The 26834-nt window shown below is 50.4% G+C and overlaps 1 protein-coding gene and 1 non-coding gene across 4 annotated transcripts in view; one reads left to right on the forward strand and one right to left on the reverse strand.

Annotated features, from left to right (window-relative positions):
- RFTN1 (raftlin, lipid raft linker 1) overlaps nucleotides 1-26834 on the forward strand; it is a 177735-nt gene that overhangs the window by 128205 nt on the left and 22696 nt on the right. For all 3 annotated transcript variants that reach the window (XM_074371938.1, XM_074371934.1, XM_010966029.3), the window contains exons 6-7: nucleotides 2158-2361; nucleotides 12327-12442. In XM_074371938.1, coding sequence (XP_074228039.1) covers nucleotides 2158-2361; nucleotides 12327-12442 — 320 coding nt within the window. The remainder of the gene's footprint in view (nucleotides 1-2157; nucleotides 2362-12326; nucleotides 12443-26834) is intronic.
- On the reverse strand, nucleotides 21009-21081 carry TRNAA-AGC (transfer RNA alanine (anticodon AGC)). The gene has a single exon. It is a non-coding gene; the product is annotated as a tRNA-Ala (tRNA).

Here is a 26834-nt window from a genome sequence, read left to right on the forward strand (position 1 = left end):
GTGCCCTCCCGACTAAGAGGACAGCTTTCTTAATCTCTGCCTGCAGATGTCTCTGGAATGGGGCAGATGCCCCAGGGAATTAATGCCTCCAGAGTGGCCCTCAGCCCTTGAGGACAGATGCCAGCTTCCTTTAACCCTCTTAGGGTGACCTGGGGTGTGTGTGCACAGTGTCTCGGGTGCCCAGCTGCCCTGGAAGGAACCTGCTCATCAGCGCAGCCTGCCTTGGCGTTCATCTCTGCCCTGTTTCTCCTCCCAGCTCCCTCGCTCTGTCTCCTGGGATCACTTCCCCAGCGAACTACTTGCACCCAGAAGCATACAGGGTCTGCTTTTGAAGAAATCCAGATGAAGTCAAGGACTCACTGGTGGCTTAGCCTCTGGCCTTTAGCAGCTGCAGCTCTTATTTGAGCCCCTGACACCTTGGACTGGAACATGCCCCCATCACTTCCTGACCCGTCCCTCAGCTCTGATCCATTGCTCCGTTCCCATCTGTTACAAGCCTTTCCCTACATGACCCCATTCCCCAAATGTGTATGTGAAAGTCGCGAAGGTCTAGGGATGGCTCACTCCGTATACCTAGCCCTGATTGCCCATGTGAAAGCACTTACTGGCTGGGATTTTCAGTGGCTTCCTGAGTCAGGTAAATGGACCAAGAAAGGTAGTTTGGGGTGGGGAGGATGAACGGGCCAGCGTTGGTTGTTGAGAATCCAGGTGGCCGTCAGTGAAGATGGGGACCCCTCCTTCCTAACTGGTTCTATGCAGTGGATGGCGAGAAATGCCTCCTTCCCCCCCCCCCCCATCCCCACGGCTGCTGACGGCAGAGCCTGTGGCCCAGCAGTGCTCCCCGGAGATCTCTGCTGGTGCTTGCTCAAATGGGGCTGTGAAAAGACTTCCTTTGTCCCAGAATACAGTCACCGTGTGGGATAATTTGAGATGCACGGGTGCACGTGTTTGTGTGAATTTGCCTCCTCCCCTCCTGTTTGTGGCAGACAGGTAGTGGCTTTCCTTACAGTGGTGAAGCTAGAGTTTCCTTTTTAGTGCCCTTATGTAGATAAAGGGAAGTGTGTCCATTGAAAAAAAGTAACGCATTCGGATACTGCAAAAGTTGTGAAACACTGAAACAGAGGTGTCTTAGCATGCGGATCTAGGCGAGGTGTCTCCTGCGGGGAGCGTGCTTGTCCTTTGTCCTTCTTGCTAAGGTCAACCATTGTTCATGACCTTTCAGATACTTCTTTGGAAAAAGGGTGGGGATTTTCTTCTTACCCAAACATATTTTTGGAAACCCAAGCATATTCCTGAGTAGCCTGTGTAAGCATAAGCAAAGCTCTTTAAGCTGGGAGAACTCTGATGACTTGACTAAATGAGAAACACAAAAATAGACCTTCAGACTTAGATGGAAATTCCAGGTATTTGCTTCTGGAGGCTGATGCTGGCCACTCACGACCAGCAGCACATAGAGCAGGCAGGCAGGCATAGGACCGCTGCTGGGCGAGAGTGAGTATTGATTTTTGAAGAACCGAGCTATAAATGAAGGAGCGGGAAGCAGGGCCTGACTCCCAGTGCCTGCTTGGCTGTCGGAGCGACCCACCGCTCCGGGCAGGAACCCTCGTTTACTGGAACGTATTTATTTTTACATATCAATGATGTATTTTTGATGTACTTGATTAAGTATTATGGGTTTGGCCCCAGGAAACACCACTGCAATTTATAAATAGTGAGTTCAGGGGTGTGCACGGTTCCTGGAATCACAGCTGTGTTTTTGTGTCTGTGTGACTTTGTGCATTTGTTTTTTCTTTAACACCAAAATATGCCCACTTTTTCTTCCACAACACACATTGGTGTGGATTTCTAGAAATATCTACGATGTCCTTCTCGCAGACACCCAACCTTGCAAATTAATCCCGGCTGAGAGCTGTTGGTTATATGCCAGATTCAAACCTGAATCCTCTTAGGACTCCACACTTGAAGTCCCTGTCACTTTCAGGGCACCTTACTGCTTGGAATCGGGTTTTATTTTTAGGCAACAGTGCAACTTAATAAATATTTTGCCTTTGGTATCATTTCCCGAGGCTCCTGAGAGGTTCTGTGGGGCCCGATGAGGCAGCTTCTCACCATTTGATCTCTTCTCTCCCTACCCCACTCTTTACAAATCCCTGACAGGAATGGAGATCTTCGCCCTTTTCAACAAACCGAAGAGTGGCCAGCAGTGCCGGCAGTACTATCCCGTCACCATTCCTCTCCGGGTCTCCAGGAACGGCCAGACGGTCAGTGGTCTGGATGCCAACTGGCTGGAGCACATGAGTGACCACTTCCGGAAAGGAGGCGTGCTGGTGAACGCGGTCTTCCAGCTCGGCCTGGTCAACGGTACGGGAGGCGCAGCCCACCCCACCCCACCCCCAACCCCCTGGGCAGCCCTGAGGAGCTCTGCCCCCCACTCTGGTCACCTCAGCCCCACTTCAAAGCCCGCCCTGCTCAGAAAGCTCTGCAGTCGATGAACGCGCTGCATCTGACTTGTAATTAACACAGCCCAAGGAATCTCCCAGAAAGCCCACCACCTGTGCTCTGCAGACCCCTCTTGGCGTCGGCCAGGTATATGCTAAAATGACAGAGGCAGGAGTGATTCTGTTTCATTGGTGGTGACCTCAATCTGTGTTGCTTTTAACGCCTTTTAAAAAGATTGTTCCCGGGGTTTGTTAATTACCCCCTAGGCTCCTTCCACTCCAAAAGTGTGAATTGTTTCTAGACAGGATTACATGTGAATGAGCAGGAGCGGCACCTTGGAATTGACAGCGAAGTGAATTGAACAGCCTGGCTTCCATCAGCTCCGTGGGGACACACGCTGCGCCCCTGGGTCTCATGGCCCCCATACCTCTCCCCCGGAATGGGTTCTCTCTGCGGGTTTGCTGTGTGGATGGCACTATTGGTGCCAGCTTTTCTAAGGCAGAGAGAGTTTGTCCCGAGTGGGGAGATGTGTTGAGCCGCAAGAGGGTTTTCGGGTTAACATGAAGGCAAGTCGGGTCACCAGGGAGGCGTCAGAGCTGGGAGACAGTCTGGGGAGTGGGGCCCACATGCCAGCGTGTGTGACTCCTGGGGGCTGCCAGTCAGCAGGATTCCTAAGTCAGTGGAACTGAAGTCACACCAAACTCGTTGATCCCGGGGAGACCTGGCAGGGGCACCGCCAGCACTGCGTCTTGGCTATTGAGCAGCTTCCTCTCTGAAAATTAGCAGAGTCAGGAACAGAGTTTGGATTCTGTTTTGTTTGCCATCCTTGACGTGCTGGCAGATATCCTTAGAAGAGACACAGGTCTAAATTCTGAACGTACAAACACGAAATCATCCCAAACCGTAGAACGTTGTACAGCACAAACACGTCTTGTGCAGTGCACGTCCCTTGTCACACTCTGCATATCGGTGTCGACTGTCAGCGTGTTTGTAGAGTAACAGCAGGCATTGAGTAGTGGGCCACGACGAGACCGACTGCGGGACAGATGAGTGACCCAGGAAAGGTGGTGGGCTCGTTAATACACCTCGAGCAGCGCGATCCAGTAGAACTCGCCATCACCATGAGAATGTTCTGTATCTGTGCCATCCAGTATGGTAGCTGCCAGCCACCAGTGGCTGCTGGCCATTGGAGATGTGGCTAGTCCAATGGGGGAGCTTAATTTCTAATTTATTTAACGTTCATTTAAATTTCAGTAGCCACGGGAGATGAATGGCGCGTGTATGGGACAGTGCAGTTGTAAAAGGTATTTTCGTTGATATAACCGAGGAAGAGGAGATTCTGTTCTTGGCGGCAAGGTCCGTAACCTCCCTTGGTGCAGGGAGGCCTTCCCTGGTGCCCACAGAGTTCCTTGAAGCCCGGGGTTGTTGGATCTCCTGTTGGAGATGCACTGTCAGACACCAGGCACGTACTTGGAGCAGCTGTTACAGCCCTTGCTCATTGACGGGGGGTGGGGGGTGCAGGGAGGAGCCCTGTACCTCCTGCTTCCTGCAGGGTCACCCCATCGCCCATTCCAGGTTGTGCAACAGCATCCTCTTTTATGGGTCCAGAGAGGCTCTCTGTGACCGTGTGAGGTTTTAACTATGTCCCTGGGAACCTGAAGGTTAGTTATACTAACATCTTAGAGCCGAGCAGGGAGGGGCCCTGGGCACTGGTACCCAGGCACTCCCTGCCGTGGAAGAATTGGGGCTTCAAAAGCAAAGTTTTCTCTTTGGCTCCTTCTGGCTGTGTGTGTCGGGGGCCAGCTGAGCCCGAGGGGAGGACACCTTGAACCTGAAATTTCACACTGCCCTGCATTGTCTCTCTGGCCCTTACGGCTTTGGCATTCAAGGCTGTGTTATCGCCTCCTCCCCTCCCCCCATCCCATTCTCCAACCCTGAGTCCCCCAGACACAGATAATTTATGCAGTTTTTCTTCCACCTCGACTGGAGTGTTGGAAATGCTGTTCTCCCCTCCCTGGGCTTGAGTTGCATGAAACCCAGCCTTCCTTCCTTGAAGACAGAACATGAAATTTCCCCTGGCACGTGCAGCAGTGAAGCCGGCGCTCAGGCTGGGATGTCCCCACTGCAGGGCCTCCCACACCCCGGGCCCCGGGCACGGCTGCCAATTTCTCGGAACGAAATGCATTTAAACCCACTCAGAACCCAAACACGATTTTGCCCTTCTGCTTCCGATGGGCGGAGAGCGCGGTCTGGCAGGAAGGCTTACAGAGTTAAGGCGTCTCTGCTCTGGAAAAGCCGGTTTCCGTCGGCCAGGGATGCGTATGTTCTTTTCCCAGAATTTAAAAAAAAAAAAAAAAAAAGCAGCTAATCATCATTATAAAAGGAACCTATTTTGAGTAAGATAATGAGTGTCCTTACAGGTCAACCTGGCAGAGCTGGGAAGCACATCTTTAAGCTGTTTGCCATCTGGAAGAGCACCCGTCTTTACTCTGAGAGACATTTGTGCTTCAGACTGTTTTCCACAGGATCGTAAAACGCACGAGAACTTTATCCCATAAACAAGGTGATGGTTAGCCTGGAGCATACAGGAAAGGCTCCATCTTCTATTTTCAGTCTTGACCTCTCAGGGCCTGGAAGGACCTCTGCTCATGTGCCCCCCAGGGGGCTCCTCCCTTCAGAGGGACCAGGGGTCCTGGTGGGGAGGCCGGCCCTTGGGTCCTGGGGCAGAGATGATGGGGCATCACGTGAGGAGCAGCTCCTGTGCGGGTCTCAGCGGCTCCCACTGAGCAACCATCTGGTCCGACAACCCAGTAAAGTAGGCGCAGTGGTCCTGCCTGTGTCCCAGCCATGGACACTGAGGCCCAGAACAATTACATCATGGCCACGGGTCCCAGCTAGCAAGGGGCAAGAGTGGTCAGAAGGAAGAGGATGTAGGTGGGGAGAGGGGGCATGAGGAGGAGAGAAGAGAGGTAGCCAGGCCAGTAGAGGGGGCTGGTCCCTGGTGGCCCTCAGGGAGATGGGGTGCAGGGTCACCCTTAGGGAAGTCTCGGGCCCTGGGCAAATGATCCCAGGCGGTGGTCAGACAGCAGGACGGACGGGCCCACAGACACTGCAGCCAGTGAGATGGAGGCCAGGATCTGCGGCTGGGCAGGGGACCCTCTGCTGCTGCTGAGGGTTGGACAGTACCAGGAGTCGGTGAGGGTAAGGCAAAGCTGGCTGCCCACCTTCTAAAGACCCACCTCGGGGGGCTTCTGGGCCTGTAGGGTCCCTGCGGCCACCACCGGCCCTCCTGGCCCTGTGCTCACCTCCCTTTGTCCCCTAGGCCTGTCCTTGCCCTGCCTTCCTCTTGTTCTGCCTTTGTGCCCCCACCTGGCTCTGCCCTCCCTCGGCCTGGCCCTTGGCCCCTGTCCGGACTCCCCTCACCCCCCAGCCCCCAGCCCTCAGTCCCCCCTCCCCCTCTCCTAGCACAGGAATCCTCCCGCCTCCGGCAGTACTGTCTCTCCTCAGCCCATGTTCAGATGTTCTCCGCTGTTTCACAGATGTCCTTTGCAGCAAGTTGTCCAGACTAGAATCCAACCCAGCAATAGGCACTGCGTAGGGCAACCATATCCTCCCTTCTCTTTTATCTACAAGAGTCATTCATTCTTCATGACCCCGACTGCTTGAAATCAACCTCACCTCTTATCTGCAGAGTGTCCTGCATTCTGGGCTGGTCTGGTCAGTGCCTCCCCAGGTTGGCGTATTTCTCCAGCCTCTGTCTCCTATAGACTGGAATTGAGTTCTAAGGCCTTGATACGTTCAGCATTTTAGGACTAGAATACCTTCCAGAAGATGCTGTGTTGCACATGCTGGGTCCTATCAGGAGACACGTGTACCTGGGTGTCTCTCTTTGCCTACCTTTTTTTTTTTTTTTTTTAATGGAGGTGCTGGGGATTGAACCCAGGACCTCGTGCGTGCTAAGCACACACTCTACCCCTAAGCTATACCCTCCCCACTCCTTGTGTACCTTTGTAAAGATTAGGTTTCCCTCAAACTCTCTCTGATGTCCCAGCTGCATGTAAATCCAAATACCATTTGGTATTTATACCACCTTTTTTGATGCGTAGCGTAAATGAAAGTATCTTTATTTGCAGAATACATATGTAAAAGCCATGCACATCGCTCAAATAAGTACACATAGGACACATATTTTATGCAGACATATTTGCAAACCCTGCTGGGCCTGCTGCCTGTACCTGTTAGTGTCCCAGTGCCTGTACACAGAAGTGCACTGTATACAGAAGGCACCCAGTAAAGGTTTCTGAATGATGCTCAATAATGCCATAGTGAGGGAGGGGAAGCTGGTGTTGGGGTGTGCAGCACCAGGCCCCTGCAGATTTGGGGAGCAGGGGCGAATGAGGTTCCAGGTGGTTCACGGCCACAACCTTGGCACACCGTGGTCTCTGGGCACATTGGCCCAGTGGGGACAGTCGTGGCTTCTATTTCAGGGGAACCACTTAGTAATTAATGTAAGGGGTAGATTTCACTTAGGCAGTTAAATCATTTTTTCTTCCGTCCGTGGCACGTCTTTAAGTCAGCTCTTGCCTGTGATCTAGTGCGCGTTCAGAAACCTGTGCGGATCCTAAGGGTACACAGCTCAGTGGATTTTCACAAGGTAGGCACACCTGTGCAGCCAGCACCAGACTGAGAAACAGAACACGCCAGCCCCATCAGAGTCGCCCTCACAGCCCTCACTGTCCCTCTCCCCGAGGGCGACCACAGCGCTGACCCGGAGCATCATAATTAAGGCGTGAACTTTATGTGAGTGGAGCCTTCCTTTCTTGTATTTGGCTTTTTCCCCCTCATTCTCTTTGTAATATTCATCCACCTTTTCCCATGTCATTGTGGATCGTTCTTCCTCACGGCTCTATACCATCCCTTGTGTGATATACATGGCTTATCCGTTTACACGCGTAACTTTGTTCTTTTGGGGCCCCATGCAGGAAGGCATGGCATCTGCACAGATTTGGCCCCAAACAGAAGCCATAAGGCCACCTCACTGCAAATCCACTGAGATGCCACGCAAACCACGAAGGCAGGAAGTGCTGCCCAGTGGTCAGAGCACACCGCCTCCACCAGGCTGGACACCTGGGCTGCTCATCGCCGGGCCCGTTGTTCTGGTGATTTGATAAAATCTCTCTCAGCTGTTGAAAGAACATACTCAGCTGTTAAAAGAACGTAGGCTTTGGAACCAAAGAAACCACATTTCAGATGGAGATTGGCCGTGGTGTTCACTTGAACGTGGACACGTGATTTCACTCCTGTGACTGGCATTTTCTCACCCACTAAGGGGGAACGATAACCTTTGCAGAACTGGGGGGAGGTTGCGATGAGAAACCACGAACCATGCCTGGCGTGGGCCTCGTAGCCGGCAAGCACCAAATCGGGCGTGTCCTCCCCATCTGGTGGATTAAATGACACTGAATTTGCAGGCGAACCTTTACTGGGATTGGAACGGAGTATCACCTCCTCTGGCTTATTCACCACGTCAAACAAGGAGTGCAGGAGGGAGGGCAGGCCAGGAGCAGCCGTGAGGGCTGCAGAATCGGGAGGGGCAGCAAGCCTGCTCCCTTCTTTTGGCAGATTAGCCGTGACGTGATGGGGGAGACACACGGCCTCATCACCCTGGTTGGTCGATTGCCTTCGCAATGTGGTTGCACGTCTGTGTAATAACATGTGGGATCACGGCTGGTGCACACCAATGCTGGAACCCAGCGAGTGGGGTGAGCACCGTGCTGGTGGGGGAAAAGGGTGTTCAGGGGCCAAGGACATGTGTTATTCCAGCGACCCCCAGCATGGGCAATTTAGACCATCCTAGCTTTGTGAAAGAACAGTAGCATTTTCCAATAGACCGCACACAGCGACCACTTGTCATGGCGTGAGGGTTTCAGGTTGGACTTGGGAAAAAGAGCAGCTCACCTAGGGTGAGTCTTGAAGGCCAGCTTGCTAGACGGAATCTCCCTGTGCCAGGGGCTGTGGTTGCCCCACGGAAGTTACCTCTTGGGATAATGGGACAGATTGCCTTTTCCCACATCCTTCTTGTAACTCAGAAGCTCAGAAAGTTAAGGTGGCCTTTTGCCAAAAGCCTGGCATCAAATATTTATACAATGCCAGGGCAGGTAGCTTTCTGTGCACAGTAGGGGAGCCTCTTTCCCTTCATGAAAAATGCAGTGATAATGAGCGTTATCCGTGGATGGAGAGTGGGTTCACCTTTTTGCACAGGGAGCTGCCCTCTCGGAGGGACTTACCCATACTGGCTCGGAGCACGTTACAGCAGGCCCGACCCCAGAAGGTGATGAGGAGATGGGTAGTGGACAGGACCGTCAAAACAAGGGGCTCTTTAAAAGCCTGGCTGTCTGCTCTCTGTGGTTCATGGACTATTTTTGCTGTTGCAGATGACCAGGTTTTGACAGCCCTTCTGAACTGGCTCGGCAGTTAAGTGGGTGAATCAGCACTCTGGGTTCAGAGTAACAGAGCCGTGGGCTGAGAGGCTGGAGGCAGGCTCTGAGGGAGGAGGATGGTAAATTAGGACCTGGTTTGTTCCTACTTCACATCCCCGAGCCTGGACCATGCAGCCCTCCCCCTGGGCCTGTGACTCAGGGGAGGGGGACAGGGAAAGGATGGGATGCCAGGCGGAGGGCAGGAAGGGAAGTCCGGATGGGCTATATCATCGTCTCCTTCGCCGTTCTGGACCTCAGCTCTTCTGCTGAGTGCTGATACGCTCATCAGGTTGGGCTCGCTGATACTTAGAGCACGTGGTTGGCACGTTTAAAGGGCCTGGAGGCTTTCCATTAAGAAGAGCTGTAGGCAGGCTTTGGAAATTGGGTATAACATGTTTTTGTAAAAGCCTTGAAGAAATTTGTGCTGTGTTGATATAATACTGAAGGAATCAGTGAGTATCTTCGGGTCCCAGGCATCCCAGGTCAGGACTTGGGAAAGCTTTATTCAGAGGGGTTCCAGAGGGCATTCCTACAGTGGCAGACTCACTCCAGTCGGTCCTGTGTCACCCAGAACTCTGAATGTGAGCTGGACTAGGGTCCATGCTTGTCCTGGACCCCAAGATATGTATAATGTGACTCAGCCAAAGAGAAGTTTCTTCTTCCCTGGTCACCTACGTAAAATGTCTTAGGAGAGCATTGCACAGACACCTGGGGGAAACTTTTTAGCCGAGTAGATGAGAGAGGCCAGCTTAGTACTTTTGCAAAGGCTGTTTCATAACAAACTCTCCATATAGGAAACAAATTTTTAAATGGAGCATAATATTGATTAACCCACAGGGATCTGACTTGAAGTGGAGTGTCATCTGGTCGGGGAGGAGTAATATCAGGGTGGGACTACTGTGCTCCAGGAATTCTGCTCACAGCAGTGGTTTGTCAAGCTGGTCAGGCCCCTCTGTTATTCTGGATTGATCAGATCTGCAATGATCAGGAATATCCTGAGGCTAAAGCAAAGTTCACTGATCTCATGTTTCTTAGGTTTGGGTTGGACGTTGTATCAGCCAGCTACTGCCACAGTCGTGCTGTGTAACAAACCACTCTAGAGCTCATTGGCTTAAAACAGTAATAATTTATTCTTGCCTATTTGCGGGTTGGCAAGAACGGCTCCATTGAGGCAGCTCTGCTAATATATATATATACACATTTTTTTTAATGGAGGTACTGGGGATTGAACCCAGGACCTCGTGCATTCTAAGCGTGCACTTTACTGGCTAATGAGGTCTTTTGGAAGACAGAAGCTAAGGACCGCTGTGGGTTTTTATCTGTTGGTCTTTTTCTTAGTGACTTCTGGAAAATGGGGACAGTTCCTGAACTCCAGCATGACTCAAGGGGCTTTCTGAATTGGTCACTTTTCTATTCCTGATAAAGAAAAGATCACATTGATGTGCGAATTGGTCTTTTAAAATAAAAATAGTACTTCCTTAATCATGTCCCATCACAAAACACCATGGATGGGCTGGCTTAAATGAGAGACATTTATTTTCTTGTGGTTCAGGAGGCTGGACATCTGTGATCAGGGTGCTGGCAAGTTTGGTTTTGGGGGACGCCCCATTTCCTTGCTTGCAGACTGCCACTTTCTCTGCGTCCTCACATGGCCTTTCTTTTGTGCGAGGTCAGGGGTGGGGACTCGTTGGGGGTGCCCTGGTGTCTCTTTTTCTTCTTTTAAGGACATCAGTCCTGTTGGTCCTGGGCCCACCCTCATGACCTCACTGAACCTTAATTACCCTCCGAAAGGCCCTATCTCCAAATGTAGTTGATGCAGGAAAAACGGATGTGGGGCGTGAGAAGGGTCGTGTCCCAGGCTACAGTTGAGCCCCTGGGATGTGCCCCGCCAAGTGAGGGTCCTTGGCTTCACACCAGAAAGAATTCAGGAGCGAGCCACAGTTGAGTGAAGGTAGATTTATTCAGAGAGATACATTGGAAGGCAAGAGAAAGGCCACGAGGTGTGGGGGTTGGGTGCTCAGATTAAAAGTAGGTACACACTCCATAGACAGTGTGGGCTGTCTCCAAATGGGGGTTGGGGGAGGCAGTGGCCGTGAGGGGCAGAGTTGCCCATTTTTATGGGCTTGGTGGCTTCATATGCAAATAAGTAGAAGGACCAGTCTAACTAGCCTGGGGAAGGGGCTGGGATTCCCAGGAAGCTGGCCATTTCTCACTCTTTGACCATTTGTGGCTAGCCTTGGGACTGCCATGGCAGCTGTAGGCATGTTTTCATCATGCTAACATATTACAATAAGCATATAATGAAGCTCAAGGCCTACTAGAAGTTAAATCTCCCATCATCTTGAGCCTCAAGGCCTCCTGGGGGTTGAATCTTTCACCATTTTGATGTTAATTGCTGTAGCATTCCTTGAAAGGCTGTGCCCTGCCCCCTTCCGGTCTCATAGTCACTTCAGAAGTTAGAGCCTCTACGTTTGAGTTGGGGGTGGTGGGGTTGGGACATAGTTCAGGCCAGAACAGTGTGACTGAGTGGCGGTTTGTAGAAAACAGTCTAGGGGCCAGGAGGGATTGTCTGTCCACAGTCCCCTTTCACGGATAGCAGCCCGAGCCCCTGAGAGGGGCACATCCCTTTTCGGGCAGAGCATGGGCCCAAAGCACCTGCTTCCGAATCCAGGCCTCTTTCCCACAATCTCTTATCTAAGTGAATCTAGGGGATTTAGTAGGAGCCATTAAACAAACAAACAAAAAAAGTGTCTCCTTTAAAGTCTTCTTCAGGGGCAAGGACCCTCTTGTATTTTTCTTGATACCCTCATTGCCTGAGACGGTTCTGTTGAATTGTACAAAAGTCAGAACCTTACCATTCACAATAGCAGTGTCCAGGGAAACCCTTTCCCCAGATTTCACCTCCTGACAAGAGCTGCCTAAAGTTCTGCGTTACAGACCCACGTCCCCCAGACATCAGCACATCTGGACTGCGTCTGGGAGCCCAGATCTGCTGCATGACATCTGTCCCCCCTTAAAAATGATTTCTCTCACCTCAACACAGTCTTCCTCTAAAAACTGTCTCTCCATGACTGCATTTTACCCTGAATAAGTTCCCCCCGGGTGTATCCTGACGTCGGAGCGTGAAAAAGGAAGGTAACCGCGTGAAATCAAATGGTGATTGCTAACAATGAAATTTGGGCTCATAAAATCAAGGATATTATTCAGAGCTGCGAGGTAAATTAGTCTCATTCATTCTGATGGGGCTAGACTCTATGGCTGTGTGTGCCTTCTTTAATTAACATGCTGAAAAGATGTTCTGATTGGGATTATTAATGAATGCAGTGAACATTTTTGCTTCTTGTAAGGCCACAGACGGTTTACAGAATTCTCCCTCCCCCTCCCTCCCGCCTTTTCTTTTTTCCACAGATTCCTTACACGGCTTGACAGATGGAGTATTCATCTTTGAAGCTGTTTCCGCAGAAGATAGCAGAGCCGTGCAGGGCTACGACGCTATTGTTGTGGAACAGTGGACGGTCCTGGAAGTAAGTGTGGGACTGGCAGCCGGGCCGTTCTTGTTTGGACAGTGATTGTTTTATCGTCTTCTTCCCTCTGAGCCTGGCTGCTGTTGAACGTGGCTTTCCCCCGACCTCCCTAGACCCTGCGAGGAACCCTTTCATCCTTCTCGCCCCTCCTGTGTCAACCCCCCGCCCGCCAAGTCGGGGAGTGAACCCCACTTTTCCCTTTCTGTAGGGGAAAAAACACACTGTGTGTGCCAGACCATTGTGTAGAAAGATTCTTCTTTTGTTCATTTAAAAGCTCTGAGGGACACAAGTGAGGCAGACACGTAGTTTGTGGCCTCCGTAATCACAAAAGCAGCATTATTATTGGAGCTAGACTCCAAGGCACCCCTGCCAGGCATCCTGAGAAAAAATCTACCTGCACATGGGCTTTTCCCCTTCCCGATGGGCCTATGAGTAAATGCCCCCATTTTATAGATGAGGAAACTGAGGCATGGAGGGGTTAGGTCCCCGACCCATTAAGTGCTGAAGGGTGTCTGTAAGAAGTGTTGATCTGCGAGGCCACCTAATTGCTGTGAGTGGAGGAATTCCTCAAACCTTGTGACACTCTGCTGGGATTTGGGAAGGGCCGAATTCTTTCCAAGGTTTGCCAGTGTGCGTTGAAGTGCATTTCTCCAGCTGTGGACACGTGGACTTGTTAGACTAGTCTTTTGTACACCCTGGCATCTGGGAGGTAAAGGGAGCAGCCATTGGAAGGCTGTATGTTCTTGAGGAAGCCTTGGGAGAAACACAGGGCTGGTGTCACTCCGAGGGTGGACCCCAGTCTCTGTGCCCAAGGGAGACAGATGAGGACGCAGCTCTTTGTGGAGAGGGTGGGATGCTGGGACCCACCAGACAGCAGATGCTCCCACATCCTTGCAGCCTGCGGCCAGGCCCTCGCCTCGGGCCGGGGGGCACCCCACAGACACCGTTCCCAGCAGGCCTAAAGTGGGGAGCAGGGCTGTTGGGTGCAGTCTGCATCTGAGCAGGGATGGGAAAGAGCTGCTTGCAAATGAGACAGAACAGAGTCCACAAAAAAACTCTGAAACAGGAGTTGCAAACACACAGCATCTGGGGCCAGTTAGGTTAGGGGCCAGGAGTGCCACGGGCATGTGCAGTAAAGACAGTCAGGAGGTGGTGACCTGATTTGCACCCCCCGATCCTGGTCCTCTAACTGGAAATGGGGTGGGGAAGAAGTGAGGTACTGTCAAAAGGCAGTCAAGGGTGGGCGGGTCACCCCCCACCCCCTACTCCCATCAGGACCCTAAATTCCTCAGCTGTGAGATGGGGGTGGTCCGTTCACCCTGCCCGCAGTGGCTGGCGGAGGGTGGTCCCGGTGATGGGACACAGAAGGTCATCTATGCAGGGCTGCGGCCCTAAGGACCCGAGCAAGCAGGCCTGTGCTTGCTGCCCTGCCCCCACCTGCCACGGTGTGCAGTTTGCCCTGTGACCCGCGGCTGCATCAGCGACACCAGAAACGTGGTTTCTTGAACACGCAATGGGCAGGCCACAGGGATGTGTGTCCAGTCCCTTGCTGTCTGCACAGTAAAATGGCTGTGGAAGGCGGACTTTGTGGTTTCCACAGGAAACATGACTTCATGGCAGTGATCGAGAATCATCTAAGAAGGTGATTCTCCAAGTGTGGTCCCAGGACCAGCAGCAGGACCTGGGGAGCTGCTAGAAATGCAGATTCCTGGGCCCTGCCCTGGGGCTGCGGAATCGGAAGCCCTGGAGGTGGGCCCAGCCGTCTGGGTGTTAACAAGCCCTCTGGGGGGTTCTGAAGCTCCCTCAGTTTTAAGAACCAGTGTCTGAAGGAGTGGTGTAGACACTGCTTTCACCAGATGTTTGTGTGGTTGTGTGAACCTGAGGGGAGAGCACCCCCACTGACTTGTCTTTCTTCTGCCTTTAAAATACTGAAATTTTAAAATGTGACCTGGATGGGGAAACTGGAGTGAATACCTGCCATATAAAATGTCTTTGGAGGGGGTGGGGGGACGTGGTTACGGACTAAAGTAAGGACACAGTTGTCTTTTTATTTCAAAAAGAAGTCAATTTTCCGAGTTAGGAAGTTAGAATGGGAAAGACTCAGATTTATTTGGAAACTTTTCCTGGATATGCAGATTGGTTTCCATAAGGTTTATTTGCCGATTTTATTTCTTCCACAGATGTTTGTACTTTTTCCCTCTTGACCTCTTAGTTTTGTGTGTTGATCTGTTGGGTGATATTAGTTTCGGGTCCTCCCTGACACAAACACGCACTTCAGGAATGCGTTGGCGTTTCCCCTGGAATCCTGGGGAATGAAATAGGGTTTTCACCACCTGTGATGGGCCCAGGTTATGCACCGGCCCACCAAGCCAACTCTGTGTGTCACTTCCAAACTGCTCGTGCAGGGCCAGATTCAGTCGCATCGGTAGCTTGAAATTGGCCGTGGCGGAAGTATTACACTGTTGAAATTGGCAAATGCTAGAAATTAGGGCTTTCCCCCCTGGAGAGCCTGTTGTAAGCCTTGGCCAGCACACCACTGGATAGACCTTTCTTTCTTCACATCTCAACACTGTGATGTACAGGTGTGACTAGCATCCAGTTAGGTGGAAACAGATTCTAATTTTCATCTGGTGATGGTCTGGATGTTGTGGTTCACCCGTTTTCCCTGCACAAGTCTTCAGACTTGCTTTTCCCTCTGGTACGCTTCGGAGTGTCCCCCAAATCAGTGGACAGTGACCCCCTCCTCCATCCCTTTTAGTAGCATCAACCTCTCAAAGGCAAAAGGAGAAGTGACCTCTTCTGGACAGATGGTACCCCTGGGTGTGTGGGTTTCTCTTCCTCTTTGCAGATGGTGTAGGCAGCCTTCAGGGGTCAGTTTACAGGTCACCTCCTCCAGGAAGCCTTTCAGACTCCTTTGGGGTGAAAGACTCGTCATCTGCGTTCCCACGATTCTCTGTGCATCAGCCTATTAGGGCTTCTTTTTACTCATCCTTATTTATTTATCCACTTCCCTCCTTTCACGGTGAGCTTCTCGGCGCAGGGGTGGTCTTCTTTGTTTTTTCAAGACACCCAGGAAGTGCTTCCTGAAGTGGGTGAAGGCCTTGTGGGTCAGCCCAAGGGCAGACCAGCGTCTCTCAGAGGTGAGGATCAGGGTCACCTGGAGAGCTTTTGAAAGCATAGATGTCCAGGCTTTTCCCCCAGAGTTTCCTGTGCAGCCCGTGGTGAGAAGCCCTGCCTTCAAGGAACCACGTGTCTGCAGCTGTCACCAGCACAGCCCAGCGGTGTCCAGTCGGGGATGGGCTTGCCACTGGCTCAGCTGTGGGAAGAGGCTCTGTTAGACCCCTGCCCCGACCCCCAGACAGCCCTCCCTGCACGTCCCTCCCTCCGGGTGTGTCTGCCCAGCTCCCTCACATCCATCCTCCAGGCCCAGCCACTTCCTCTCTTCCCCACCCTTCTGGCCTCCGGGGAAGGTCTTTCCCGTTCAAGCCCCAGGCAGGTCCCTCCTGACTTGCAGTTGACCCTGCTTTTCCGACAACCCCTGTCCTCCCGGAGCCTCCCGGAGCTCTGACCACAAAATCGTTCTGATCAGCTTTTTCTCTTTTCTCACGGTTCCCCCTCTTTCCTCATGTGCACATTAATATCTTCAGCTCTCTGTGCAGACGCGCTGTTGGGATTCAGCCACGTCTTCCTGGCTTCCCTCTCTGTGCGCGCACGCACGCACACACACACACACGCGCGCGCGCGCACACACACACACTTTCTCAAAACCTACCTGGCTCTTCCCAGCTTTGCAAACAGTGCAATATGTTGAAGAGAAGGTAAATTCTAGAGTCTGGCCAGGGTGGGTATCCAGGCCCTTATCTCTGACTGACTCAGTGTATGAAAAGGAAACCACCCCCTCCTTGCTTTTCCACGTTTCACTTGTATAAATGGGGCCATCGCCTCTCAAAGTCGATGAGAATGAAGAGAGATAATGTATTAAAAAGTTGTGAAGGTAGGACTTGGCATATAGTAAGTAAATACCTCTTTCTTTTATTGGTCACCTGGGATCATCCCTTAGAAAGATCGCCTGCCTACTGCCTCTATCTCTTTCTGAAAGCACCGAGGAGGCCAAGCGAGGGGAAGTGTGGCGTCAGGGGCAAATAACTGCATTTTTCTCAGTTGGAAACCGATGGCCTGAAATTAAAGGCAGCTGTGAATTGGATGAAAGTCCATCTGCAGGGCATTGATCACAGGTATTTTGTTTACTTTCTTTGAGTTTACAGTCTAGAGGGTGAGCAGAAAGGGTCATTCTTGGAAGCGAAAGCAGGGAACCACAGGGACCAACAGGTAAAGGGTAAGAGACAGAAAGGCGGAAGCAGGGACCGTGGTCTTCTCTCTGAGTCTGCGCGTCCTTCAGCCGGGGGGGGGGCCCGTGGGGGTTGGTGGACGCCCTCAGGAGCTCCGTGAGCGGCAGAGCCTTCTCCGTCCTCCCCGCCCCCCCCCCAGGGTGTCCTCTCGCTCATCAGTGCTGCTTGTGAAATCTGCCGCCAGGACTGAGCATAAGACAGCAGCAGGGAAGGCACTGGGCTGGTGCACTTGGTATGGGAGCTGGTGGGTTAATGGGAAAAGTCAACTAAAAAGAACCAAAGAAAACCACATTCACACCTTACACGTTTTATTTTAATATAAAATATGTAAATACACAAGTGGTTGCCAGTCTTTCTGAGTTAGGGGTCTGCTGATTGGAATTCCACTTCCTCTTTCTTCTATAAACCAAAGCATCCCCGATGGCCAGTGTCCGTGTCTTGAAAGTACAGCAAACGGATCTGACCGTGGAATCCTTCTGTCTTCCTGGTTTTTCCCTGGTCTTTTCCAGCCCCCTCCCCCACATCTAACTTGGCCACAGTTATTGTTAAGCAACTGTCCTCTGCTGAGTCCCTTCCAAGCATTCGACTTAGTTTTCCTAGAAGCACCTTCTGTTGCCCTTCCTCTCCGTTTAAATCATTTACGTTAAGACGTTTGACTCTGACCTTGGGTCTAACTGACCTGAACGGCTGTGGGAACACAGAAGATCCGCCCCCCAGGGGCTCACCCGCACAGCATCCTGGGATCCCGACGGTGCAGACGTCCGGGAGAGCAGCCGCAGAGAACCTGGTCTGCCTAAAGCTGGACCTGGGCTCCTGCTAGTGCAGCTGGAGACTGAATGGGCTTTGGGGGCACCCATGACAGCCCCCATACCCCCACAGCTTTCAAGGCACTGTTGTCAGGTGCTGTCTCCAAAGATTGAACATGTGTGTGTTCAATCTTTTCTTTTCTTTTTTTTTTTTTCACTGGAGGTCCTGGTGATTGAACCCAGGACTTCGTGCACGCTAAGCATGCACTCTACCGCTGAGCTCTACCCCCCAACCCCAGCCCCCACTGTGTGTTCAGTCTTGAATTGACTCCCAGGACCTCTCCTCCCAATAGTTTCTGCCCATTTTCCCAGCCTGTGGAGAGAGGTATCTGTGATCATGATGGTCTCATCCTGCGTTTGGGGAGTGGTCCCAGCCTTGGCTTCTCTGAGCGTTTCCCATGTAGGCTGGCACCTGTCTGATCCAGTGTCAAGCAAACTAGATGGAGGACACGATCCTTTGGCACGCTGTGGGAATCTCTGCTCTGATCCCTACTGGGACCCCAGCCCCCTGTGCAGAGGTTTCAGATGGCTCTATTGTCCCACCAAAAAGTCACTGTCTTATCCCTGAGGGGATGGTGAGAGGCACGTCTGCAGTTGGAACCCACTCTGGGGCACGGTCCACCCACCTGTCCCACAGCCCCATCCGACAACACGGGATGTCTGTGCCTTGTGCAGGCTTCTGGGGATCAGTCTTCTCTTTCCAGGTCTCCCGACCATCTCTGTGACCGTCCACACTGGGACTTGCCAGGGAGTCACGTCAGTGTCTTTGGTATCTACAATTCACCACCTTCTGCTCTGACAAGGGAGCCAATATTTGTTCTCTTAAACCATCTGGCATTTTTTTCATTGCCATGGTTTCTCCAAGATAATCATTTTGTTTCTGAGATCATAGCCTTTTGTGCCAAAGACAGCTGTTCTCTGCCTTTCTCCTGTGATAGAGACGCTTTTCCTGTGGATGGTCCCTGCTGTGGAAGGACCAGCCCCTCCCAGGCGGTAACTCCAGAGCAGACACAGCTCAGATGATTTTATTTATATATAGTCTGAAATATCTATCTATCTGTGTCTCTACCCATTCTGTTGGTTCTTTCTCAGAACCCTGGTCAATACGGAGACACTATCACCAGTTTGATGCCATCAGTAGGAGAAAAACTTCACGAAATAATAGGATGTATATTCTGTGGGGATATGTAAATGCAGAAAAAATGCCTGGGGTGGGGGGTAAAGCTCAGTGGCTTAGCATGCATGAGGTCCTGGGTTCAATCCCCAGTACCTCCGTTAAAAATTTTTAATTTAATTTAATTTAATTTAATAAAATAAAATATTAGGGGGAAGGGTAGAGCTCAGCGGTAGAGCAGATGCTTAGCATGCACGAGGTTCTGGGTTCAATCTCCAGCACCTCCATTAAATAAATAAAAATAAATAAATAAGTAAACAAACAAACCTAATCACTCCCCCCTCCCCCCAAAAAGCCTGTAAAGACCCCCATCAGGCTGATGATGGTGGTCCTGGGGGGCTGGGAGCGGAACACTAGGATGTAGCTTTATCTGTAATATTTTCATTTTTGTAGAGAGGAATATTCACCTTACTTGCGTAATTAGAAGTCAGCTTTTTGAAGGTGCCTGGCTCCGCTGCCCCTGCCCTGCCACCCCTGCCCCACCGCCCCTGCCCCGCCGCCCCTGCCGTGCCGCCCCTGCCGTGCCGCACCACACCCTTTGTTCTCTTAGGCTCTGCACGTCCTTAGTTTCTCCTTGCAGGAAAGAAAGTAAAACAGGCGTCGTCTTCCACACACTCTTTTCTCCTACGACTTCTCGTTTGCACGTAATTTTTAACACGTCGATCGCCACGTCGTCACCCAAACCTGGGTGACAGTTGTGTTTCCTCAGGGGCCCTGTCACCCAGATACAGGGGACACTTCCCTTCATCCAATTATGCAGGTTTTTACAATAACTTGCAAGAGTTTTCGTTTGTATTACAGGTATTTAATAGTGACAACATATAAGTATATGTGCAGATAGATAAAAATATTTTCTTTTGAACAAAATTATATAATATTACATTACTTATGATATCCACTGAAACAGTTTATACAAACAACTAGGACAATATGTTCCTGTCTTTTTTATATTTTTTTTCTAGCTTCTTGTCTTGAAAATAAGAAAAGAAATTTTTTTTAAAACAATTTCGATCACACCAGGAAAACAAACAGATGACTTGTAAGCACACACACTGTTAGTGCGTCACTGCAGTGAAGTGTGAATTCGAGCCGCAGAACACCCACCTGGCAGTGGCTTACACGGTCTGGATTCGTTGTTGCATCTCACCCGGCAGGAGGGCTGGAGGGAGGTGGGGGTGTTGGGGAGGTCGCCGAGTCAGCTTTTTCCATGGCCTGGGGACACCTTCGGGGCCCCGGGTGCTGCCACCTTCTGCAGTCTGGTCCTCGGCCTGTCTGCGGGGTCAGCTGCGGCAGCCCCGAGCATCTCCTGGGCACATGGTGACCGTTGGGAAGAACAGGGCATTTCCTGCCATGTGCCCTTTTTTATTAGCAAGTCAGACCTTTCCCAGGAAGTCCCAAGCGGAGTTTCCCTTGGGTCCCCTTGCCCAGGACTGGGTCACAGACCCTCGTCACTGTCAAAGATCACAGTTAGCTGGGGCTGGAGAGGGTGTCAGCCGGGAAGACGGGCCTGGGCTACCAAGGGGCTGCCACAGTGTTTGCCGCTGAGCGGGACTAGGATGCTGCTGGAAGCGTTTTAAAGAAGACTAGCCTTGGACTTGGCGACAGCTCGCAGAGTGCGGTGACGAAAGGAAGAATTTGACTTTTACTCTCTCAGCATGTTTTTCTTCCAGAAACTCTTTGGTCCCGTTTTCTCAGATTCCTGTATTTCACTTCCTATGCAAAATTTAGTTATACAGATATGTTAGATCTTTTAAAAATTTATTCAACAAATAAATATTGAGTTCCTACTGTGTGTCAGCCACTGTGGAAACATGATGAATGGACGAAATTTGGGCAGAAAGGATTGATTCCTTTAACCGGAGGGAAGAGGGTGGTCATTAAAAATGAACACCCACCCCCTGGCCTTTCCACACCCGTAAATCACTTCTCTTCCTTCTCAAGCTTCCTGAGGGGTGGTGAGAGATCCTAAATCACCAGGAACCTTTTAAGGCTGCTGAGATGAGGAGGCACTGTGTGGTCTGGGACGACCAGGGAGCATGGCGAATTCAGAGCCTGGCTGCAGAGGAGAGGAGAGTGCAGGGAACTGTCACATTTCCAAGATCCTGGGACAACTTGATCTTTAAAAAGTAGTCTGCCTTGAAACACTCATTGCAGGCCACAGAATGGCAGAAAGGAAGCAGCCCTCAAGGTGATAAGGGCTTTATTTATTTCTTATTTTTTTATTTTTATTTTTTTAACGGAGGTGCTGGGGATTGAACCCAGGACCTCGTGCATGCTAAGCACGTGCTCTACCACTGAGCTACACCCTCCCGCAAAGAAGGGCTTTATCTTTAGGTCTTCCCAGTGTGTTTGGGATTAGAAGGGTGGGAAATAATTCTACAAGAGCTTTATTTATGTATTTTTTTAGAAGCATAGTCAGTTTACAGTGTTGTGTCAATTTCTGATGTACAGCATCATGTTTCAGTCATACATGAACATACAGTATTCCTTTTCACAGTCTTTTTCATTATAGATTATTACAAGAGATTGATGTAGTTCCCTGTGCTAGGCAGAAGAATCTGGTTGTTTTCTACAAGAGCCTTAAACACACACACACACACACACACACGCACACACACGCACACAATTTATTGTCTTATACTTGCTGGAAGTCAGAAAGTCCAGGTGGCCTCCACTGGGTCCTCTACTTTGGGTCTCACAAGGCTGAAATCACGGGCTGGCAGAGCTGCATCCTTCTCCCAAGCTCATTCAGGTTGTTGGCTGAATCCAGGTCCTTGTGGTTGTAGGACTGAGGTTCTTGCTCCCTGCTGGCTGCCAGCCAAGGGCAGATCTTTGCTCCTGAGAACTGCCTGCATTCCTTTTCGGCTCTCCATGTGGCCCCCAGAAGAACTTTTTAAAGGCACAGACAGCCTGGGAGCCTTCTTAAAAGCAGAACCTCCTGGGAGGACAGGGCCAATGGTTCTCCAAGAAGTTGGCTTAATTAAATTAATAAGTACAGAGGGTTGGAGGGGGTTCTTGTAGTTACATGATCGTTCATCACCACTTCTTGAAATGTGTTCTTTTAAAATTCACTTAGCTAAGAATTTTAGTGAAACTAAATTAAAAGAAGGGCCTCTGGGTGGAGTGAACTAGTTGAGAGGCTACACTCAGTAAGGACCTGCTTTCACTGGATGGAGATCTTTCTTTGTGGGCCCAATGATGTCATCCTGTGTCTTGTCCTGGGTCACATGTTTTTCAGTGTCTTGTGTAGAGACCTGGAAGGCGGGGGACCCACAGCTGGGAGGCTGTGGTGTATACTGAGTGACCATCAGGAAGACCAGGGATGCTTTTGGGCTCCAGAAAACTGTTTCATTTGGGCACTGGTGGGTGAGGATCGAGGGCATGGTTGAGAGTGGGGAGTGGGAAAGATTCTGGAAAACCCACTGAAACCAATGGCAACCAGAGCTGTATTTTCTGAATCTATCTGCTTTAACACATTGGGCTTCTAAATTAGATTATAGCCCATGGTCGTGGGAAACCTCCCACTACTTTTTTTTTTTTAAAAGAGGTAAAGAGACAAAACTAGAAACCCTGAAAATTACTTTTCTGATGCACCTTCTTTTTTGAGGAGGTTTCCCTGACTTCATAAACTCCTTTCAATCTCATTATCTATTCATTTTTGAATGTTGAGTCAAAACCAGCCCAATAAAACTTAATAGGATACGTTTAAGTATGAAAAAATCAATTACATTTAAGTGGGGGGAAAAGTCAATAATCCAGCACGGGGACACCTGATCTGAAAGCAGTTCTGATGCTTAAGTTTAATTCAGGTGAACAGTGTCCCCACTCTCCCCTCCAGATACTCCGGATACTTGGAGTGGTGACAAAAGTGGGGGTTTCCAGGTCCCTCCATTTTTGTTCTCTCCTGCGGTCTGCGGAGTCCCGTGTCCACTTGTGCCTCCACCTGGGAGATGCTTCCTTCCTGGTCCAGCCGTTTGTGAGGTTGCCCTCGATGCCGTCAGCTGGGTGCGTGCTCGCTCCCTTCTGGCACGTACCATGTTGCACCTTCCTTTGGAGTTGTTTAATTTTTTTTTAACGTGTTTTACAAACTCCTTGCGTCAAGGACTAGCCATTCTTGATACCCATGTTCCCTGGATCCAAATGAATTACCTCCTTGCCTGTGTTGAGTTTTCATCCAGCCTCGTTTGGGTGAATCTGGAACAGCGTGAGGTCCCTCCTACGCGTATGGGATAACTGGCCGTATTGTGGACACGGACACGGGAGGCTGTCATCCTTCTGTTGTTCAGTGTGATGCCAGCTGACTAGGAGTCTCCTGTCCTACTGCTCTCCCGCATCTGATGGGGAGCACAGACGGACTGTGAGGTGGACAGCAGTGGAGGACGTGCCTGGAAATGGTTAAAACCAAGTGGGCATGTTTATGTTGGAAGAGGAAAAAACAAGGGCAGTCAGGTAGCTGGTTCCATATTTTTGAAGGGCCAGCCTCTGATAAAGGAGGTCAACTGTTTTCCTCGATGGCAAGGGAAAAGCTAGGTCCTTTGGGGAGCTCTCATGGAACCATTTGGCGGAGGAAGTGGCTGGGACGTGAGGCTGTCAACTCCCAGGTACTGGGTGTTCACGTGTTCAGTTCCCATGAGATGAAGGAGTGATGGAGGTGGCCGCCCTGCCTTGGGCAGGGAGCACTAGAGAATGGTTCCAAAACCTTATGGACCCTCAGAATCACCTCATGGACTTGCTACAAATGCACATTCCCAGGCACCACTCCAGGAGATTCAGAGTCAGCAGGTCTAGGGGTGGAGAATAAGCATCTTCATGTTAAAAATCCAACCAGCCAGGAACCACTGGCCCGAGAACCACCCTGATGCTTTAATCAGCTGGGATGATGCATGGCTGACCTGTTGCTTATAAGTCAGTGGCCTCTTGGAGACAAAACTCTTAAACATCCTCTTCATCTAAGGTGAAAGGGGGTTACCACTTGGCAAATTCGACAAGACGACTCCGAAGCTAGTCTGATGAGGCCAAGACATCTGTTCTTAAACTTTCATAACTTTTTTTTTCTTATTACAAAAGTGATGCTTGGACAGTTCTTCACAACATGAAGCATAGTTACCCTATGACTGCCCCAGCAATTCCACACCAAGGCGTGTATCCAAGAGAAATGGAAACGTAGGTCTGCACAAACACCTATATGTAAATCTCCATACTAGCGTTATTCATAATAGCCAAAAAGTGGAGACAGTCCAAATGCCCATCAAGTGATGAATAAATAAACCGAATATGGTATGCACGTACAATGGAATATTATTCGGAAATGAAAAGGCATAAGTACTAACACGTGCTCCAACAGGGATGAACCTTGAAAACTTGATGCTAAAATGAAAGAAGCCAGGGACAAAAGCCCACACGTTCTGTGGTTCCATTTATATGAAATGTTCTGATTAGGCAGATCTATAGAAACAGAAAGTGGATTAGAGGTTGCTAACAGGTACAGGAATTTGGGGAGGAGGTGATGAAAATGTTCTAAGCTTACACTGTGGTCATGGTTGCACAACTGTGTGAATATATTGAAAACCACTGGCTTGTGTACTATAAACGGGTGAAATTTTAGATACGTCAGTGACATTTTAAGGCGTTTTGAGAAACTGATGCATGGTATTGAAGACAGCTTAGAAAATACAAAAAAAGGGAACAAAATCATCCCACTCTCGTGACTGAGAAGTTGCTCACGTAACGTCTCGGTGTGTTTCCTTCTCGTCTATATTCTATATACATTTGCATATTTTTTAATGAGATGGTATTTATACCCTTTCTATTTCAGCACTTTAAATGGCTGTAGACTATTTTGGTATCTGAACGATCATATTTAATTTATTTAGTTCGTTTTCTATCGGTGGATTTTAGGTGGTTTCCTTTTTTTTTTTTTTTTTCAGTCCTGTAGGTCATGAATATTCTTTGGTTTTATCATGTGCTTCATGTCACATTTTGATTAAAAGGTTCTTTCACGATGGTTGGTAAGCAGTCAGGAATCTACTGTAGGTGAAGGTGATAACTTTGATGTAGTTTTGTTTGTTCATTTGTTTTTGGAGAGAAGGTAATTAGGTTCATTTATTTGTTTATTTTTTTAGTGGAGGTACTGGGGATTGAACCCAGGACCTCGTGTATGCCAAGCATGTGCTCTACCACTGAGCTACACCCTCCCCACCATGTGGTTTTAAATTCTAGAGTTTTTGCTGACAAACTTCCCCAGCCCCTACTCCAAAATAAATACCTTTTCATTTTGTACTGTGAGAAAACTCTTTCTAATCCTTATTTTTTATTGAAGTGTACTTGATTTACAATGTCAGTCTCAGGTGCACAGCAAAGCGATTCAGTTATACATATGCATACACGTATATGTAGGAAAGCTCTTTTTAAAGCCTTTCTTTTCTGGCTTGTAGATAAGGTGAAAAATGAAAGAAGGAAGAAAGGTTAAACATAGGATCCGTCACCCACCTCATTTTGTCTAAAGAGAGTAATAAAATGACACATCCTGCTTACTCCCAGAAAGTCTTAATTTCCTCTCGCTCCTCAAAGCAAGTGGGAGGGACTTGGCCAGTCCCTGGATGGAGAAAATGTGTCTGGTTTAATTGATATCAAGCAAAGCTGTTTCCAGGTCTGCTGGAGAGGACAGGCTCACCCCCCGATGCATTCAGGCAGCTTCTGGAGGAGGGCGGCCTCACAGCAGGAGGTCCCTCAGAGCAGCCTGCAGCTTTGAGCTCCTTATCCATCTGCACTTGGCAACTGCAGCCCCGTCTGCCCATACTCAGGGTCAGAGTCTGCCCTGCACCCCCTTGACCTTGGAACGTCCAGCCTCGTTTCTCTAACGTCACCTGGGGGCACTTTATGGTAACACACCTGGCATGGTTCTCCTGCTGCCCACCGGGCGCGTGTCAGCAGGAGCTCTGATGCGGGGCGTGCATGCCACCTCCTGTCCTTCCCCTCCGCGGCCCTGACCCCTCCCCCGAGCTGCACACTCCAGGACCACATCACCCGCCCACCCTGGAATCCAGGAGAGTGTTATCTTGCACTGCAGGTTCAGGGTTGCTGCCAGCTTGGCGTGGGTGGTGCCTCGGGAGAAGCCCGGACAGGATCTCGAGCCAGCGCGCTCTTCTCCAGCAGGGGGGTGTTTATCTCTGCCTCCCAGAGTGCGCCGGTGGCGTGGCCGTGCCTCACGGTGGCTTGTCATAAATGAGACATCAGGGCTGCAGGTGTGCCAGGGGGCGGTGTGTCTGTGAGGAGGAGATGAGAGCTGGGTATGCCAGCTTTGAGTGTGGTGAGAAGCTGGCCGCCCCGAGCTCTGTTCAGCAGCAGCGAGTACGTTCTGCTTCTCTCCGACCAGACGAGGGGACTTGCACTATGATTTTCCTCCTAGGGATTTGCCCAAGCATTTGGCTCTTCCTGGAATAATCATAATATATCAGTTTGCTTCTGCTGTGGAATATAAGGCACCCAAAGCTTAGTGAAATAAAATAACCGCCTTTGAGAGAGGGTAGAGCTCAGTGGTAGAGCACGTGCTTAGCATGCACAGGATCCGGGGTTCAATCTCCAGTACCTCCATTAAAAACAAACAAACAAAAAACACCCTTTATGGTTGTAGTGAGTGCACAGGCCAGCTGGGTGATTTTGGTGATCTGGTCTAAGCTCCTGTAACCTCAGCAGGACTCCCTCTGCTGCTGGAGTCACCAGTGGGTCACCTGGTGCCTTGATGGTCCAAGATGGCATCTCTCATGTCCGTCGGCTGGTTGGGCCACGTGACTTTCATCATCCAACAGGCCAGCCTGGGCTTGTCCTCATGCTGCAGGCACGATCCCAGGAGAGCAGGTGGAAGCAGCGAGGTCACTCGAGGCCTAGGCTCAGGGCTCACAAGGACCGTATTCTGCTAGTCAGAGCGAGTCACGAGCCCAGCCCAGATTCACGGGGTGGAGGAGTGGGCTCTGCCTCCTTATGGGAGGACCTGCCGTGTTGCCTTGTAAAGAGGCCTGGATGCCGGAAGGTCATCACTGAGGCCATTTTTGCAAGCGATCTGT

This window comes from Camelus bactrianus, chromosome 1, assembly GCF_048773025.1.
Source record: "Camelus bactrianus isolate YW-2024 breed Bactrian camel chromosome 1, ASM4877302v1, whole genome shotgun sequence".
Lineage (NCBI taxonomy): Eukaryota > Metazoa > Chordata > Mammalia > Artiodactyla > Camelidae > Camelus > Camelus bactrianus.